This window comes from Leucopleurus acutus (genome assembly GCF_964270905.1).
Source record: "Leucopleurus acutus genome assembly, chromosome: 2".
In the NCBI taxonomy this organism is placed as follows: Eukaryota; Metazoa; Chordata; class Mammalia; order Artiodactyla; family Delphinidae; genus Leucopleurus; species Leucopleurus acutus.
In genome coordinates this window covers 125645766-125665463 of record NC_139143.1, presented here as the reverse complement: position 1 = coordinate 125665463, position 19698 = coordinate 125645766, and the positions used below count along the sequence as shown (strand labels likewise).

Sequence of the window (19698 nt, the reverse complement as noted above, 5' to 3'; positions counted from 1 at the left end):
CTTCTCATTGTGGTGGCTTCTCTTGTTGCAGAGCACAGGCCCTAGGAGTGCGGGCTCAGTAGTTGTGGCTCATGGGCTCTAGAGTGCAGGCTCTGTAGTTGTGGCGCATGGGCTTAGTTGTTCCGCAGCATGTGGGATCTTCCCAGACCAGGGCTCGAACCCGTGTCCCCTGAATTGGCAGGTGGATTCTTAACCACTGCACCACCAGGGAAGTCCCAATTATATATTCTTATTTTCTCTTTCTTATAGAAGGTATCATACTACTTATGTTCTTGCTTTTTTTATACTTAAAACATTTCTTGGAGATTTTTCCATATTAATATATGTAGTTTTTTGTTTTTGTTTTTATTCCTACAGCTACATGATGTTTCTGTATATGGACATTTGGGTTGTTTCTGATCTTGTTCATTACAAACAATGCTATAATGAATAAGCTTGATATACTTCAATTCACGTAGGTACAGGTATAAGATAAACTTTTAGACTTTGGATTTCTGGGTCAAAGAGTAAATGTATTTAAATTTTGATGGATGTTGTTAAATTTCCTTCCATAAGGATAGTATTGTTTTGCACTCCCCAAAGCTTTGGGATTTTTGCCAATTATTTTTGTGTGTTTTGTCCACACTGATTCTACTATACAACCTGCTTTTCAATCCTAAGAATAATTTTCTGAGGCCAGGACTATTGTCCACATTGTTCCATGGAATATTTTTTTAAAAAATAATATAAGGAATCATTGCAAGTAAACTTAAGGATACATCCTCTACTCTCAGTCATGGTATTGCGTATCCAAAACTCATTCCATGTTATGAAATGCACTAAGGTGGGTCAGCAACCTACAGGCTATGGGCCAAATCCTGGCCGCTGCCTGTTTTTACAAGTAAAGTTTTATTGGAACACAGCCATGCTTATTTGTTAATGTATTATCTGTGACTGATTTAGTGCTACAACAGCAGTGTTCAGTGGTTGCAATAGAGACCGTATGTTCCACAAGCCTAAAATAATTTACCTGGCCTTTACCAAAAAAGTTTGTTGGCCCTGTACTAAGAGAGTAGGCTATAGTTGGAATAGCATCAAAGGACCAAGAAAAGACCAAGGAAAAACTCAGAGTTCTTGTTCAGACAGTTCTGTAGCTTTAAATAGTTTTGTTGATTCTCCAAATTAAGAGTGTTATGTGGAAAAGGCTAAGAATTAACTAAGCACTTAAAAAGTAAAAATCTGTCTAAATGTAGTGTGGTATCCTGAGTTGGCCTTAGAATAGAAAAAGAACATTAGTGGGAAAACTGGTAAAATTAGAATATATAGTTTAGTTAATATTGTACTAATGTTAATTTCTCAGTTTTGACAAGAGTACTATGGTTATGTAGGATGTTACTATCAGAGAAAAACTGAGTGATATGGGAACTTTCTCTACTATCTTTGCAACTTTTATGTAAATTTAAAGTTATTTCAGAGACCCGTGAGATGCAAGTAGGAGCAGTGTACAGGGTAGTTATCTCTGAGGGGTGGCAAGGAAAAAGGATTAACCATGTCGTCTTTGATCAGAAAGGTGATCAGCACCGTGAAAGCCCCAGCGGCCATTGGTCCCTACAGTCAGGCTGTGTTAGTCGACAGGACCATTTACATTTCAGGACAGCTAGGCATGGATCCTGCAAGTGGACAGCTTGTGCCAGGAGGGGTGGCAGAAGAGGCTAAACAAGCTCTTCCAAACATGGGTGAAATTGTGAAAGCAGCAGGCTATGACTTCACGAATGTGGTAAAAACAACTGTTTTGCTTGCTGACATAAATGACTTCAATACTGTCAGTGACATCTACAAACAATATTTCCAGAGTAGTTTTCCTGCAGGAGCTGCTTACCAGGTTGCTGCTTTGCCCAAAGGAGGCCATGTTGAGATTGAAGCAGTAGCTGTCCAAGGACCTTGTGACAGCATCACTCTAAGTGGGCCCAGCGTTACTTAGTCTGGAATTTTAATAATGTTTTTAAATTAATGTCTTAATTTTTACAGTCTTTGTTGGAAAGTGTAAGGTTGACTGAAATATCTGAAGTTATTATGGAAATACCATATAATAAGGGGAATTGAACATGAGTTGAAGATTAATGATGAATCTAGTTACTGAAGTTATAAATTACACTTCTATAACACTCATGTTACTGGATGTGGGAAAAGAGACACACATTACATAGTTACTCAGAAAAATAAAAGTAAAGGGAAATAACATGTAGGAAAGATGAGTTACTATTCCTGAGAAATAATAAAGAGCACACCTAATTCAGTTAAACTATTAATTTAATGATGTGAAATATTTAGTTTTCATGTCAGATACATGATTCTGCTTTTACTTGAGTAAAATTATTTAAGTTTGAATGTTAGAGGTAAAGGAGAAGAAACTGGACCAAATTTTATATAGATAATATTTTTCTAATGGAAATAAAATAGCATGCAGATTTTAAAAACTAAATAAAATAAAATAATATCAAAATAAGGTGTTTGTTTAAAAAGTTTTTTTTAATTAAAATAATAAGAGCACATATTTTTGGAATGTGTACTACGTGTCAGATATAACTTTACGTATTTATCTCCTTTCACAACAACCCTGTGAGGAAGATGGTATTATTCTCATTTGTCCAAAGGTCACAGTTAGCATATGACATGTGGTGTGTTCAAGTTACCAGAGAGATTCATTCAAACTATGTTTATTGAGTATCTACTCTGTTTCAGTTGATATAAAGTGGTGAACAAGATCTAGATATAATCCCTGGCATTATTGACCTTAGAACTTCAGTAACGCTCTTAAGAGTCCCCCTGCCAAAAAAAAAAAAGGACTGTTAAGTACTGTGTTAGAGGAATAGATCAACTTAGTTCTAGTTAGAACTTCATGCTGAATAAAGGGAAATAGGTTATTGGAGCAGGAGACTTGTGTGTGACTAAATAGCTATTCTGTCTCCAGAGAACATTAGATGACGGGGGAAACTTGACAAGAACATTAAACAATGGCATCGGGTTATGGAGTGGGGAGGATTGTGAAATCTGAGCACCAGGAACAGTGTCTTATTCCTTTCTTTGTATTCTCAGTGTTTGGCCCATAAGTTGGTACTCAGTTCATGTTGAATGAATAGGACACATGTCTGGTTTCCATTTTGTCTGGGGGTAAGGAACTGTATCACCTCGAAAAGCCCCTCAGAATTTGGGATTCAGAGATGCAGTATTTTCAGTGTTCCAGGCAATGATAATAGGAAGTAATTGACTTTCCTCTGGGGAAGAAAGAAGTAACAAAATGAGAAGTGATAGGCAGGAGTAATAGAGACTTTCAAACCTTGTGTCATCTAGATTACTTGTGATAAAAATCTTTTCCTGGGAAATTTACCTTATTTTTGTCATGGAAAGGTTTCTTTTTTCATGAGATTAGGACTGTAAGTTGTAATGGGTCTTTTATGTAAAAATAATATTTAACGTATACACAGAACTTGGATCTTAATAAAAGTGAATTGATTTATATTGTATTTGAATTCATATTAATAAAGGCATGTTATTAAGGCATGTTATTTCTGACAGTAGTTTTAATTTTGTATTTATGTCTCCTAATAGTTCTCTAACTTCAGTGCACTAAGATATAGCAGAACTGACAATTTAAGAACATGTGATCACTTACTTATGGCTGGGCCTGTGTTAATAGATTATTTTCTTTCTTTCCTTTATTTTTTCTTTTTTTTGGCTGCACCACATGGCTTATGGGATCTCAGTTCCCTGAGGAGGGATTGAAACCAGGCCACAGCAGTGAAAGTGCCGCATCCTAACCACTAGTCCACCAGGGAACTCCCAATAGATTATTTTCTTTAGTTGAGGTCTTAATTTTGTTATCTTACATTTGCTTATTCAGTAAATACTAATTTTTATATTTGATCTAAGAAACATTTTTTGGGGGTAATGAAGTTAAGGCAGTTCATAAAATATAATGAAAAGTAAGGTGTTCTTAATAATAGTGCTATTTTTTAGAATTTATTTTATTATTGGTTGTTTAGCATCCAAATTCCAGGAACTGTTTTGTTTTGTTTTTTTTCCCTGAATCTCATTCGGTTGCAGTGAACACTGGAGCTATGGTTCCAGAGGGAAAAACATAGAAATGGAAAGAAACAAAGATTTGGCACTTCCTGTATGGATACATTACTGAAGAGAATAATTCTTACAGTTTGCAAAAGGAAAAAATCTGAGGCAACATTGGAATGTTCCAATTTTCCATGATAGTTTTGGAAGAAATTAAATGGATTTGAAAGAAAAGTAGAGTAAGAATAGTTTTAACTTTTTGTTAGATTACCGTCGCTGAGGCCAAATAATAATGGCAAGTGGAAGTAAATAATTTCTGGTATACCAAAAATGAGCAATTATTTTGGATTTATGTGTAGAACCAAGATGTTATTTTTTTTTATTTAGTTAGTTTAAAAGTTTTATTTATTATTTATTTTTGGCTGCATTGGGTCTTTGTTGCTGTGCGTGGGCTTTCTCTAGTTGCGGTGAGCGAGGGCTACTCCTTGTTGTGGCGCACGAGCTTCTCATTGCAGTGGCTCCTCTTGTTGCGGAGCACAGGCTCTAGGTGCATGGGCTTCAGTAGTTGTGGCACGCGGGCTTCAGTAGTTGTAGCTTGCGGGTTTTAGAGCGCAGGCTCAGTAGTTGTGGTGAACGGGCTTAGTTGCTGCATGGCATGTGGGATCTTCCTGGACCAGGGCTTGAACCCATGTCCCTTGCATTGGCAGGTGGGTTCTTAACCACTGCACCACCAGGGAAGTCCCGAAGATGTTATTTTTCAAAAACAGCTTTATTGAGGTAAATTTGACACACATTAAACTATACGTGTTTAAAGAATACAATTTAAGTTTTAACATATATGTGTATATGCCTGTGAAATCCTTGGCACAGTCAGGGTAATAAACATACCTATGATCTCTAAAAGTCTATCATTCCCTTTTGTAATCTCTGCCTTTGCATCTTCCTGTCCAACTCCCCTCCCCCACTTTTCCCCAGGCAAGCACTGATCTGCTTTTTGTCACTATAGATTAGTTTGCATTTTCTAGAATTTTGTATAAATGGAATCATACAGTATGTACTTCCTTTTGTCTGGCTTTTTTTGACTCAACCTAATTTTTTTTTTTTTTTTTTTTTTTTGTGGTACGCGGGCCTCTCACTGCTGTGGCCTCTCCCGTTGCGGGGCACAGGCTCTGGACGCGCAGGCTCAGCGACCATGGCTCACGGGCCCAGCCGCTCCGCGGCATGTGGGATCTTCCCGGACTGGGGCACAAACCCGTGTCCCCTGCATCGGCAGGCAGACTCTCAACCACTGCACCACCAGGGAAGCCCAACCTAATTATTTTGAAATATATGCATGTTGCATGTATCAGTAGTCAGTTCTTTTTTTATTACTGAACAATATTCCATTGTATGGATATACCACAGTTTGTTCAGCTATTCACCTGCGATGGACTTTTGGGTGTCCTGTTTTTTCTTTTTTTTTAAAAAAACTTATACATAAAGCTGCTAAGAACATTTCTGTACTAGTCTTTGTATGAACATATGGTTTCACTTCCTTGGGTAAATACTTAGGAGAGGAATGACTGACTCATAAGTAGGTATATGTTTAATTTTTTAAGAAAATGCCAGACTTCTTCCAAAGTGGTTATACCATTGGTATGGACAGTCTTTTTAATTTTTGCCGTTCTAAAATAGGTGTGTAGTGGAATCTCATTGTGGTTTTAATTTGCATTTCCCTAATGACCAGTAGTGTTGAATGTGCTTTCATGTGCTTATTTGCTGTTTATTTTCTTTGTTGATGTGTCTGTTCAAAGCTTTTGCCCATTTTTTAAAATTTATTTATTTATTTTTAACATCTTTATTGGAGTATAATTGCTTTACAATGGTGTGTTCATTTCTGCTTTATAACAAATTGAATCAGCTATACATATACATATGTCTCCATACTTTGCCCATTTTTAAATTGGGATTTTTGTTTTCTTACTATGTTTGGAGAATTCTTTATATACCCTAGATACAATTCCTTTGTTAGATAGATGATTGGCAGCAGTTTTCTCCTAATTCGTGGATTGTCTTTTCATTCTCTTAACAGTGCCTTTTATTTATTTATTTGTTTTGTTTTGTTTTTTTCTGTTTTTTTTAACATCTTTATTGGAGTATAATTGCTTTACTATGGTGTGTTAGTTTCTGCTTTATAACAGAGTGAGTCAGTTATACATATACATATGTTCCCATATCTCTTCCCTCTTGCGTCTCCCTCCCTCCCACCCTTCCTATCCCACCTCTCTAGGTGGTCACAAAGGACTGAGCTGATCTCTCTGTGCCATGCAGCTGCTTCCCACTAGCTATCTATTTTATGTTTGTTAGTGTATATATGTCCATGCCAGTCTCACTTTATCACAGCTTACCCTTCCCCCTCCCCATATCCTCAAGTCCATTCTCTAGTAGGTCTGTGTCTTTATTCCCGTCTTACCCCTAGGTTCTTCATGACCTTTTTTTTTTCCCTTAGATTCCATATATATGTGTTAGCATATGGTATTTGTTTTTCTCTTTCTGACTTACTTCACTCTGTATGACATCCACCTAGACTCTAGGTCCATCCACCTCACTACAAATAACTCAGTTTCATTTCTTTTTATGGCTGAATAATATTCCATTGTATATATGTGCCACATCTTCTTTATCCATTCATCCAATGATGGACATGTAGGTTGCTTCCATCTCATGGCTATAGTAAATAGAGCTGCAATGAACATTTTGGTACATGACTCTTTTTGAATTATTGTTTTCTCAGGATATATGCCCAGTAGTGGGATTGCTGGGTTGTATGGTAGTTCTATTTGTAGTTTTTTAAGGAACCTCCATACTGTTTTCCATAGTGGCTGTATCAATTTACATTCCCACCAACAGTGCAAGAGGGTTCCCTTTTCTCCACACCCTTTCCAGCATTTATTGTTTCTAGATTTTTTGATGATGGCCATTCGGACCGGTGTGAGATGATACCTCATTGTAGTTTTGATTTGCATTTCTCTAATGATTAATGATGTTGAGCATTCTTTCATGTGTTTGTTGGCAATCTGTATATCTTCTTTGGAGAAATGTCTATTTAGGTCTTCTGTCCATTTTTGGATTGGGTTGTTTGTTTTTTTGTTATTAAGCTGCATGAGCTGCTTGTAAATTTTGGAGATTAATCCTTTGTCAGTTGCTTCATTTGCAGATATTCTCTCCCATTCTGAAAGTTGTCTTATCATGTTGTTTATGGTTTTCTTTGCTGTGGAAAAGCTTTTAAGTTTAATTAGGTCCCATTTGTTTATTTTTGTTTTTATTTCCATTTCTCTAGGAGGTGGGTCAAAAAGGATCTTGCTGTGATTTATGTCAGAGTGTTCTGCCTGTGTTTTCCTCTAAGAGTTTGATAGTTTCTGGCTTTACGTTTAGATCTTTAATCCATCTTGAGCTTATTTTTGTGTATGGTGTTAGGGAGTGGTCTAATCTCATACTTTTACATGTACCTGTCCAGTTTTCCCAGCACCACTTATTGAAGAGGCTGCCTTTTCTCCACTGTATATTCTTGCCTCCTTTATCAAAGATAAGGTGACCATATGTGCGTGGGTTTATCTCTGGGCTTTCTATCCTGTTCCATTGATCTATATTTGTTTTTGTGCCAGTACCATACTGTCTTGATTACTGTACCTTTGTAGTATAGTCTGAAGTCAGGGAGCCTGATTCCTCCAGCTTCATTTTTCATTCTCAGGATTGCTTTGGCTATTTGGGGTATTTTGTGTTTCCATACAGTTTGTGAAATTTTTGTTCTAGTTCTGTGAAAAATGCCAGTGGTAGTTTGATAGGGATTGCATTGAATCTGTAGATTGCTTTGGGTAGTAGAGTCGTTTTCACAATGTTGATTCTTCCAATGCAAGAACATGGTATATCTCTCCATCTGTTTCTACCATCTTTAATTTCTTTCAGCAATGTCTTTTAGTTTTCTGCATACAGGTCTTTTTTCTCCCTAGGTAGGTTTATTCCTAGGTATTTTGTTCTTTTTCTTGCAATGGTAAATGGGAGTGTTTTCTTAATTTCATTTTCATATTTTTAATAATTAGTGTATAGGAATGCTAGAGATTTCTGTGCATTAATTTTGTATCCTGCTACTTTACCAAATTCATTGATTAGCTCTAGTAGTTTTCTGGTAGCATCTTTGGGATTCTCTATGTATAGTATCATGTCATCTGCAAACAGTGACAGCTTTACTTCTTCTTTTCTGATTTGGATTCCTTTTATTTCTTTTTCTTCTCTGATTGCTGTGGCTAAAACTTCCAAAACTATGTTGAACAAGAGTGGTGAGCGTGGGCTACCTTGTCTTGTTCCTGATCTTAGTGGAAATGGTTTCAGTTTTTCACCATTGAGGATGATGTTGACTGTGGGGTTGTCATATATGACCTTTATTATGTTGAGGAAAGTTCCCCCTATGCCTACTTTCTGCAGGGTTTTTATCATAAATGGGTATTGAATTTTGTCAAAAGCTTTCTCTGCATCTATTGAGATGACCATATGGTTTTTCTCCTTCAATTTGTTAATGTGGTATATCACGTTGATTGATTTGTGTATATTGAAGAATCCTTGCATTCCTGGAATAAGCCCCACTTGATCATGGTATATGATCCTTTTAATGTGCTGTTGGATTCTGTTTGCTAGTATTTTGTTGAGGATTTTTGCATCTGTGTTCATCAGTGATATTGGCCTGTAGTTTTCTTTCTTTGTGACATCTTTGTCTGGTTTTGGTATCAGGGTGATGGTGGCCTCATAGAATGAGTTTGGGAGTGTTTCTCCCTCTGCTATATTTTGGAAGAGTTTGAGAAGGATAGGTGTTAGCTCTTCTCTAAATGTTTGATAGAATTCACCTGTGAAGCCAAGCCTCGGTAAATTTTAGAAAATTGAAATTGTATCAAGTATCTTTTCCGACCACAATGCTATGAGACTAGATATCAATTACAGGAAAAGATCTGTAAAAAAATACAAACAGATGGAGGCTAAACAATACACTACCTAATAACGAAGTTATCACTGAAGAAATCAAAGAGGGAATCAAAAAATACCTAGAAACAAATGACAGTGGAGACACGACGACCCAAAACCTATGGGATGCAGGAAAAGCAGTTCTACGAGGGAAGTTTATAGCAATACAATCCTACCTTAAGAAACAGGAAACATCTCAAATAAACAACCTAACCTTGCACCTAAAGCAATTAGAGAAAGAAGAATAAAAACACCCCAAAGTTAGCAGAAGGAAAGAAATCATAAAGATCAGATCAGAAGTAAATGAAAAAGAAATGAAGGAAATGATAGCAAAGATCAATAAAACTAAAAGCTGGTTCTTTGAGAAGATAAACAAAATTGATAAACCATTAGCCAGACTCATCAAGAAAAAAAGGGAGAAGACTCAAATCAATAGAATTAGAAATGAAAAAGGAGAAGTAACCACTGACACTTCAGAAATACAAAAGATCATGAGAGATTACTACAAGGAACTCTATGTCAATAAAATGGACAACCTGGAAGAAATGGACAAATTCTTAGAAATGCACAACCTCCCAAGACTGAACCAGGAAGAAATAGAAAATATGAACAGACCAATCACAAGCACTGAAAGTGAGACTGTGATTAAAAATCTTCCAACAAATAACAGTGCCTTTTAAAGAGCAGAAGTTTTAAATTCTGAAGTCCAATTTGTCAACTTTTTTTAAAAAGTGAGTCAGGTTTTTGGTGTCATCTCAAAGAAATATTTGTCTAATCAGAGATCACAAAGATTTTCTCCTATGCTTTTTCTGGAACCTTTATAGTTTTAGGTTTTGTGTTTAAGTCTGTGATCCATTAGTTATTTGTTGTGTATGGTGTGAAACAGATTGAAATTCCATTTTATTGCATATGGATACTCAGTTTTTTCCAGCACTAGTTTTTATTTTTTTTAATATCTTTATTTGAGTATAATTGCTTTACATTGTTGTGTTAGTTTCTGCTGTATAACAAAGTGAATCAGCTATACGTATACATACATCCCCACATCCCTTCCCTCTTGAGCCTCCCTCCCACCCTGGCACTAGTTGTTGAAAAGACTACTCTTTTTCCACTGGACTGCGTTTTTGTACCTTTGCCAAAAATCAATCTTCTGTATATGTATGGGTCTATTTCTGTACTCTCTCTCTTGTTTAATTGATCTGTTTGTCTCTTTGTGTCAACACGACTGTTTTGTTTATTGTAGCTTTATAGTAAGCCTCAAAATCAAGTAAGGTTAGTCTTCCAACTTTGTTTTTCTTTTACAAAATTGTTTGGACTATTCTTGATCCTTTTCATTTCCATATGAATTTTATTTTTTTGGCTGCACTGTGCGTCTTGTAGGATCTTAGTTCCCTGACCAGGGATTGTACCTGCGCCCTCAGCAGTGAAAGCACAGAATCCTAACCATTGGACAACCAGAGAATTCCCTCTATATGAAATTTAAAAATCAAGTATCAGTTTTTACCAAAAAAAAAAAATCTTGCTAGGATTGTCACTGGGATTGTATTGAATCTATAGATCAATTTGGGGACAGTTGACATCTTTGAGTCTTTCAACCTGTAAATGTGTTACGTCTTTCCATATATTTAGGTTTTCTTTCTTGAACCTCAGCAGTGTTTGCTAGTTTTCAGGATAGATACATGCCTTTCACATCTTTTCTCGGATTTATCCTTAAGTATTTCATATTTTACGATGCTACTGTAAATGGTATTTTTAAAATTTCAATTTCCAGTTATTTATTACTAGTATATGGAAATAGGCTTTTGTATATTGATATTATATTTTATAGCTTTATTAAACTCAGTTATTAGTTCTGGTAGCTTTTTGTAAGTTTCATAGGGTTTTTCTACACAGATGATCATGTGGTTTTAAATGATAATGAATAGTTGTTTTTATTCTACTGTTACATTATAGTTTAAAGTTTATGTTAATTCAATTTTTATTTTTACAAATAGTTTTATTGTAGAAAATTTTAAGCATATACAAAATTGAATAGTTTAATGAACCCCCATATACCTGACACTCACCCTCAACAGATAGCAATGCATGGGCAATCTTATTTTTCTTTTTTTCTTTTTTTTAATTTTTATTGGAGTATAGTTGAGTTACAATGTTGCATTAGTTTCAGGTATACAGCCAAGTGAATCAGTTATACCTATACATATATCCACTCTTCTTTAGATTCTTTTCTATACAAGTCATTACAGAGTATTGGGTAGAGTTTGCATGGGCTGTCTTGTTCCCTCTGTTTTCGTATCCGTTTCCTCCTCCATCCCTCACTGGATTCTTTTGAGGCAAATCGATACATCATATTATTTCATCTGTAACTGTTTCATTTTATATCTCACCTCTTAAAAGTAGAGCCACCACAATAACATTACATCCTTCCATACAACAGTAATTCCTTAATATTACTAGTATCCAGTCAGTGTTTAATTTCTCCTGTTGTCCTATGAGTATTTTTTGTTTGTTTTTGTTTTGTGTGATGGAATTGAGGTATCTGTCAACTCTTAGATCTCTTTTAATCTGTAGTTTCCCCCATACCGTTTTTTTTTTGTTTGTTTTTTGCTTTGCTTTTATTTTCTCTGTGGAAGAAACCATGTTCTTTATTGTGACAGGATAATCCTGATTATATTCTCTCCACTGTATTTTTCTATGAATTGAGTTAGGTTGGAGTATCAATTAGATTCAGTTTGTTGCTAAAGCTAAGTTATAGGAAGTACATAATATCTGGTTGAGTCTTTTTGTGGTGTTGGCAGTCTTTAATAATTATTATTGGATCTGCTAATTCAAGAGGTTGTAAAATGGTGACATCATTCTATATTTCCTTCTTAATTTATTAGCTAAAATATATCAATGAAGAGAAACTTTCTGTCACTACTTGGGTACCTTGGTGCAGTTTGCATAGAAATGGCAGAATAATTGCTTCTTTCCTTTTTATTGACCAGATTGTAAAATAATGAGATGGTTCTTTAGTATTCGTCAGAGCTGATCAAGGAGGGTTTAAAAAAAGATCATTTTGATCTCACAGATTTAATTATATATGATATATTAAACCATTACTTTATTTATCCTTATTTATGCTCAAATGAACTAATTTTGGCCAGTGAGAGCCTATTCAAGTTGGCCTGTTTGCGCTTTAGATACAACTCTGTTGACAGCCTCCTTGCTATCTGGTATGAGAAGATATTACAGGCTCCTCTCATACTTTTCATGCCCCATATCTGGAATCAGCCACTTCTCCAAGAAACCCTTTAGTGTAAAATGATATTTAAAGACAACAAACTGTGCACCATAGGTCAATTCAGTTCTTTAAAGATTTTTATTTATTTATTATTTTTTGGCTGCACCGCACGGCCTGTGGGATCTTAGTTCCCCAACCAGGGATCGAACCCAGGCCCTCGGCAGTGAAATCACAGAGTCTTAACCACTGGACTGCCAGGGAATTCCCAGTTCAGTTTAATTGAATAGTTGTGCAAAGGAAAACAACCCAATCATAAAATTCTTCCAAAATTTCATTGGTTTGAATTAACTGGGATTAGCAGCTGTGTTGATACAGCTTTATTTTCTAAAAACTTTAAGTACTTATAGATTCACAGGAGGTTGCAAAAATAGTACAGAGAGGTTCAATAATTTGTTCCTTTTTATTGTGGTATTCCGTAGTCTGTATATGGATGTACCAGTTTGTTAACATTCATTTATTGAGGGACATTTTGGCTGTTTCCAGTTTTGATTATTATAAATAAAGCTGCTGTGAACATTTGTATACAGGTTTGGTGTGGGCATAAGTTTTTATTTTTCTGGGATATATGCTCAGGAATGTGATTACTGGGTCATATGGTAAGTGGATGTTTAGTTTTTAAAGAAATTGCCAAATTATTTTCCAGAATGGTTGTCCCATTTTAAATTTCCAACAACTATATATGAGAAGTAGTCTTCATATCCTCACCAGCATTTGATATTGTCACTAAAATAATTTTTTTAGCTGTTCTAATAGGTGTGTCATATGTCACAGTAGATTTAATTAACATTTCTCTATTGATTATGTTGAACATCGTTTTGTGTATGTGTGTGTGTATGTGTGTGTCTATGCCATCCGTGTATCATCTTCTGTGAAATGAAATGTCTCTTCATGTCCTTCGCCTGTTTTCTAATTGGATTGTTTTCTTACTGTGGAATTTCAAGAGTTCTTTATGAATTCTGTAAACAAGTCCTTTGTCAGATAGGTGGTTTACAAATATCAATATTTTCTCCCAGTCTGTAGCATGTTTTTTCATCCTCTTGACAAGGTCTGTCAGAGCTTTATCTCTTTTATTTTAGAAAGAATTTTACTTATCAAAGTTGTAAAGATTGTACAGAGAATTTCCATATACTTTTCACCCAATTTTCCTTAATGTATACATCTATCATAACTCTAGTATAATTACTAAAACTAAGAAATTAACATTGGCATAATATTCTTAACTAAAAACTGTAGACTTTATTGGGTTGGCCAAAAAGTTCCTTTGGTTTTTAAGTGAAAATAAAAGACACATTTTTCATTTTCACCACGAACTTTATTGAACAACATATTCACTGTTTTGTTCCACTACCTTCTGCCATTTTTCAGACAACTTCATGATTCCATCTTGCCAAAAGTTTTTATCTTATTGAGCAAAGAACTGTTCCAGGTGCCTTTTACAGTCTTCCAGGGAAGTGAAATTTTTTCATTAGAGAATTTTGTAAAGACCAAAATAAATGGAAATCTGAAGGTGCAATGTCTGGTGAATACAGTGGATGAATCAGAACTTCCCGCCAAGCTGTAACACCTTTTGCATGGTCATGAAAGAAACATGCGGTCTTGCGTTATCCTGATGGAAGATTTTGTGTTTTCTGTTGACTAATTCTGGATGCTTTTCGTTGAGTGCTGCTTTCAGTTGGTCTAACTGGGAGCAGTACTTGTTGGAATTAATCGTTTGGTTTTCCGGAAGGAGCTCATAATAGAGAACCCCCTTCCAATCTCACCATATACACAGCATCACTTTCTTTGGATGAAGACCGGCCTTTGGTGTGGTTGGTGGTGTTTTACTTCTCTTGCCCCACGATCTCTTCCATTCCACGTTATTGTACAGTGTCCACTTTTCATCACCCATCACAATTTGTTTTAAAAACGGAACGTTTTTGTTATGTTTAAGTAGAGATTCGCATGCGGAAATATGGTCAAGAAGGTTTTTTTCCGCTTAACTTAATGTGGAACCCAAACATCAAAGTGATTAACATAACCAAGCTGGTGCAAATGATTTTCAGCATTTGATTTGGATATTTTGAGTATGTCGGCTATTTCCTGTGTGGTATAACGTTGATTGGCAGCTGTCACAATTCAGTCTAACAAAATTGTTTCACATGAAGTTAAAGGGATAGGAGGTGCTACTAGAGCAATCTTATGGGGAAACCGAACGAACTTTTTGGCCACCCCAATTTTTTTTCTTTTATGTAATTACTTAAATTTCATTGCTTTTTCCACATTGCTTTTAGTTGTTAAGTCTCCTTGGTCTTCTTCAACCTGTGACAGGTCCTTCAATCTTTCCTTGCCTTTTATGCTTGACACTTTTGAAGAGTACAAATTAGGCATTTTATAGACTGTCCCTCAATTGAATTTGTCTGATGTTTTCTCAGGATTGCATTGAGATTATTCATTTTTGACACAAAACCACAGTGCATTATATCAGGGGATACATGATGATGTGTATATGTCTTTTACAGGTGATGTTAACCTTGATCACTTGATTAAAGTTTTTCTGCTGTTTTTTCTCTTTGTAAATAAATTTGGAGGTGGGTGCTTTGAGACTATACAAATATATTGTTTCTCCTTAAACTTTTGTCCCCTAATTTTATTTATTTATAATAAATTTTATTTATTTATTTATTTATTTATTTATTTATTTCTGGCTGCGTTGGGTCTTCGTTGGCTGTGTGTGGGCTTTCTCTAGTTGCGGCGAGCAGGGGCTACTCTTCACTGCGGTGCACAGACTTCTCATTGCGGTGGCTTCTCTTGTTTCAGAGCTCGGGCTCTAGGCCTGTGGGCTTCAGTAGTTGTGGCACGTGCACCTCAGTACTTGTTGCATGCAGGCTCAGTAGTTGTGGTGCACGGGCTTAGTCGCTCCGTGGCATGTCCAGGGATCTTTCTGGACTGGGGATTGAACCCTTGTCCCCTGCATTGGCAGACTGATTCTTAAATACTGTGCTACCAGGGAAGTCCCTGTCCCCTAATTTTAGCACTTAGTAGTGAATCTTGCCGTAAGCAGTTATTACCATAGCGTTTATTGGTGATTTTCTATTTCCTTCATTCCTTCTACACTCATTATTTAAAATTATTCTATAAGGGAGAGTTGTCCCTTCTTCCCCTTTTATTAATTTATTCAATTAGTGATTTATATCAGTTTGGGTATTTATTTTGTTCTTTGGTTTGTAATCTAATACTATTATTTATTTTGTTGCTCAAATTGTTCCATATTTGGCTTTGGAAGCTCTTTCAGGTTGGCTCCTGTGTCCTTTTTTTTTTTTTTTGCGGTACGTGGGCCTCTCACCGTTGTGGCCTCTCCCATTGCGGAGCACAGGCTCTGGACGTGCAGGCTCGGCGGCCATGGCTCACTGGCGCAGCCGCTCTGCGGCATGTGGGGTCTTCCCGGACCAGGGCACGAACCCATGTCCCCTGCATCAGCAGGCGGACTCTCAACCACTGCGCCACCAGAGAAGCCCTCCTGTGTCTTTTGACATGCCTGACATGCCCTCTTCTTTTTTTTTTTTTTCCCCTCTCCAGGTTCATTTTGTATTTTCTCTGCCTCGGTCCTGGAATTACCCACTTTTCCGGGGAGCTTTGGCTCTCTTTAGTCTCCATATTTAGTTCTCTTTAGTCTCTGGCAATTAGAAACTAAGATTTGGATGCAAGATGTGTGTGTTGCTACTGGGATGTTGCTATTTCTAGTCCCTCTTAGGAGACAGAACTAGGATGTGTGTGAATGCATACTGATCAGTGTATTTATACACAACTGTATTTCTGAATTTGTCTATCTGTATATATTAAAAAGAAAAAGCAAAACATGAGTTCATATTGATACTTCTTTTTTAATATATTGAGATTATATTATGGCTTTTCTTCCTTAGTTTGTTATTATGTTGAAGTATATTAATTAGTTTTTGAATGTTGAACCAGATTTGAATTCCTAGGATAGACACCATTTTGTCATATATATTATTCTTTTTATATATTGCTGGATTTGATTTGTTAATATTTTATGAAGGATTTCTGCATCTATCAATGTTGGTCTGTAGGTTTGTTTTTGTAATGTCTTTGGTTTTGATGTTAATAGTAATGCTGGGTTTGTAAAAAGATTGGGAAGTGTTCCCTCTGTAGGATTTGATATTTCTTCCTTGAATATTTCGTAGAATTTGGCTTATAATTTGCTTTGTTAGAAGATTTTAACTACATATTCAGCTTCTTTAGTAGGTATGTAAATATTCATGCTATCTATTTCTTCTTGAGTAAATTTTTTTTCCCAAATTTATTTATTTTTAGCTGCGTTGGGTCTTCGTTGCTGCACGCAGGCTTTCTCTAGTTGTGGCGAGTGGGGGCTACTCTTCGTTGCGGTGCACGGGCTTCTCATTGCAGTGGCTTCCCTTGTTGCAGAGCACAGGCTCTAGGCGCATGGGCTTCAGTAGTTGTGGCACACGGGCTCAGTAGTTGTGGCTCGCGGGCTCTAGAGCACAGGCTCAGTAGTTGTGGCATGGGCTTAGTTGCTCCGCAGCATATGGGATCTTCCCGGAGCAGGGATTGAACCCTTGTCCCCTGCATTGGCAGGCAGATTCCTACCACTGTGCCACCAGGGAAGCGCCTTCCTGAGTAAATTTGATGAGTTCTCTCTTTTAAGGAATTAGTCCGTTTTATCTAAGTTGTTGAATTTATGGGCATAGAGATGTTCATAGTAATCTTTTTTTTTTATGCTTTTCATATCTGTGAGGTCTGTAGTGGTGGCCCTTCTTTCATTTCTGATTTTGGTAATATGTATCTTTTCTTTCTCCCTTTCTTTTTGATCAGACTGAGTAGAGGTTTATCAGTTTTATTTATTTAAAAAAAAACCTAGGGGCTTTCCCTGTTGGCACAGTGGTTGAAAATCCGCCTGCCAATGCAGGGGACACGGGTTCAAGCCCTGGTCTGGGAAGGTCCCACATGCCGCAGAGCAACTAAGCCCTTGCACCACAACTACTGAGCCTGCGCTCTAGAGCCCGCGTGCCACAACTGCTGAAGCCCGTGTGCCTAGAGCCCGTGCTCCACAACAAGAGAAGCCACTGCAATGAGAAGCTCGTGCACCGCAAGGCAGAGTAACCCCTGCTCGCCGCAACTAGAGAAAGCCCGTGCACAGCAACGAAGACCCAACACAGGCAAGAATAAACAAATAAAATAAATTAAACAAAACAAAACAAAACCAGGAATTCCCTGGCGGTCCCGTGGTTGGGACTCTGAACTTCCACTGTCCAGGGCCTGGGTTTGATCCCTGGTCAGGGAACTAAGATTCTGCAAGCTGCGCGGCACAGCCAAAACAATAAAAAATTAAAAATTAAAAAACCCAAACAACTCTTGATTTTATTGAGTTGGTTTTCCATTTCATTGATTTCTGTGTCGTCTTCATTACTTCCTAATTTTCTGCTTGCTTTAGACTGGATTTGGTTTTCTTTTTCTAAGGTCAAAGCTCAGATTATGGATTCAACACCTTTCATTTTTTCTTAATATAAACATTTAATGGTATAAATTTCCCTTTAAAGTTAAAACTGCATCCCACAGTTTAAGGCTTTTGTTCCTTTTGGGGGGCAAAAGAGAAGGGTACTGATGCAGTTCATGTCCCTCAACAAAAATTCCTGTTTCCCTTCCACAGTTCACCATTAGGAAAACTTTCTTAGGACTCTTGCCGTCTTTTCTGTGTGTGCTTGGTGGGATTCATGAGGATAAAAATGTCCAAAAAGTGTGAATTACCCTTATATTTGCACCACACCTGCCCCCCTGGGAAGGGTGATTCACCGTCTTTCACCAGTACACTCTCAGTCTCCACCAATTTACCAACCATGCTAGCTGAACTCTTCTTACTGATATCCTGATATGCCTTCTTCCTGCATGTCAGTGTTCATGTCTTATCTCTCCGGGTGAAAACCTGTGTCTTCTTAGTTTTGGGGCCAGTTGATTACCCTCCAACTTCTGCATTCTGATGGGTTCAAAAAAATTGAGAATTTGTCATTTGACTTTTTTGTTTTTGGAAGGTTGGAAGTGACACTCTTTATAGCTTTCTACATCCCCAAGCCTATAGCTTTATTTTAAAGTTCTTTTGCATTTTAGGTGATTAATAGTGTTTGTCCCTCAAGACAAAGTTAATTACCTCTTGCTCTTATGTTAGTACTTAGTACATACTTACATTACTGTATTTATCACACTATACTGTAATTATTTGTAATACATTATTTGTATATTTGTCTTTACTATTAGTACACTCTTTAGGGAAGCAAGATCTGTATCCTCTGTATACCTGGTGCTTCTTGATAAATGAAAGACATATGCTTATTGAATAGAATTATACTAAGATTTTAATTTTCATTTTCATAGCACAGTCCTGGTATATTGTAAGATGCTGAGTAAATATTTGTTGATTAATTCATGAATAAAAGGGCTTATTTAAATGATATTTATAAATTGAGTTAATTTCCAGACATTTCCAGATAGTTTTAAAAAATTGGTTCATTTTAAAAGTCTGATTTAATCATTCCTGCAATTAAAAATCTTGCTGTGATTCAGATAGAAGATTGAGTTGCATGAATTAATCATTAGTTGTTCAACAGATATTAATGGGATTGAATTATTTTGTGCTCCTGGTAACTTTTTGGGCATTATTATTTATCTGAGAACTGCAGAGCAGTGGATAATAAATTACTACATTTTTTGGGTTTGTCTTTAAAATTCAAATTGGGCTAGTCGTCATTGAAAGAGTAAAATAATATTATCTTGGTAGTATTTAGAACTAGATTAGCTTAAGAATAATTTTAGTCCTTATGTCGATTTTAAACAAACAAATAAGACTTTTTTTCAATCTAATTGCATCTTTTCCAGATCAGATTTTCGCCAGTAGCTAAAAAGTTATTTGTGGTAACTGCAGTGAGTGTTGTATCTGTAATTTTTCTGGCCCGTCACTTTAAAAGAAGACGTGGAAAGAAGAAAGGAAAAATATTACCATGGGAACCAGAGCATCTCATACTTGAATACACTAAAAGAGCAGCATCAGACAAAGGTATGTAGAAATAGCTGAATTAAGTCTGCAAAGGAAATTTTATATGTAAATCATTACTGGAGTGCAGTGATTTTAGTGTTTTAATTTCCAGAATTTCCTTGCTTAATATTTAACTCACAAGTAATACAGATTAATTTTAGAAAGATTAGAAAATACAGACAAGCAAACAGAAAAAATTAAAATCACTTGAAATTCTGCTACCCAGAAATAAATACTGCTAATACTTTGGTATATATCTATCCATTTATGTTTGCACTTAAATGTCATATTGAGACATAAAATTTTATATTATATACAAGTAAATAATTTATGCATT

The 19698-nt window shown here is 36.2% G+C and overlaps 2 protein-coding genes across 4 annotated transcripts in view; both read left to right on the top strand.

The window, feature by feature from the left end:
- Positions 1 to 19698, top strand: part of MIGA1 (mitoguardin 1) — a gene marked incomplete at its 3' end in the record, with an annotated part of 87548 nt that overhangs the window by 7060 nt on the left and 60790 nt on the right. For all 3 annotated transcript variants that reach the window (XM_082863120.1, XM_082863121.1, XM_082863122.1), the window contains one exon: positions 19205 to 19382. In XM_082863120.1, coding sequence (XP_082719246.1) covers positions 19205 to 19382 — 178 coding nt within the window. The remainder of the gene's footprint in view (positions 1 to 19204; positions 19383 to 19698) is intronic.
- On the top strand, positions 1489 to 2205 carry LOC309976414 (2-iminobutanoate/2-iminopropanoate deaminase-like). The gene has a single exon (XM_082861982.1). It carries the CDS (start codon positions 1529 to 1531, stop codon positions 1958 to 1960), a length of 432 nt encoding a protein of 143 aa, XP_082718108.1. The 5' UTR covers positions 1489 to 1528; the 3' UTR covers positions 1961 to 2205.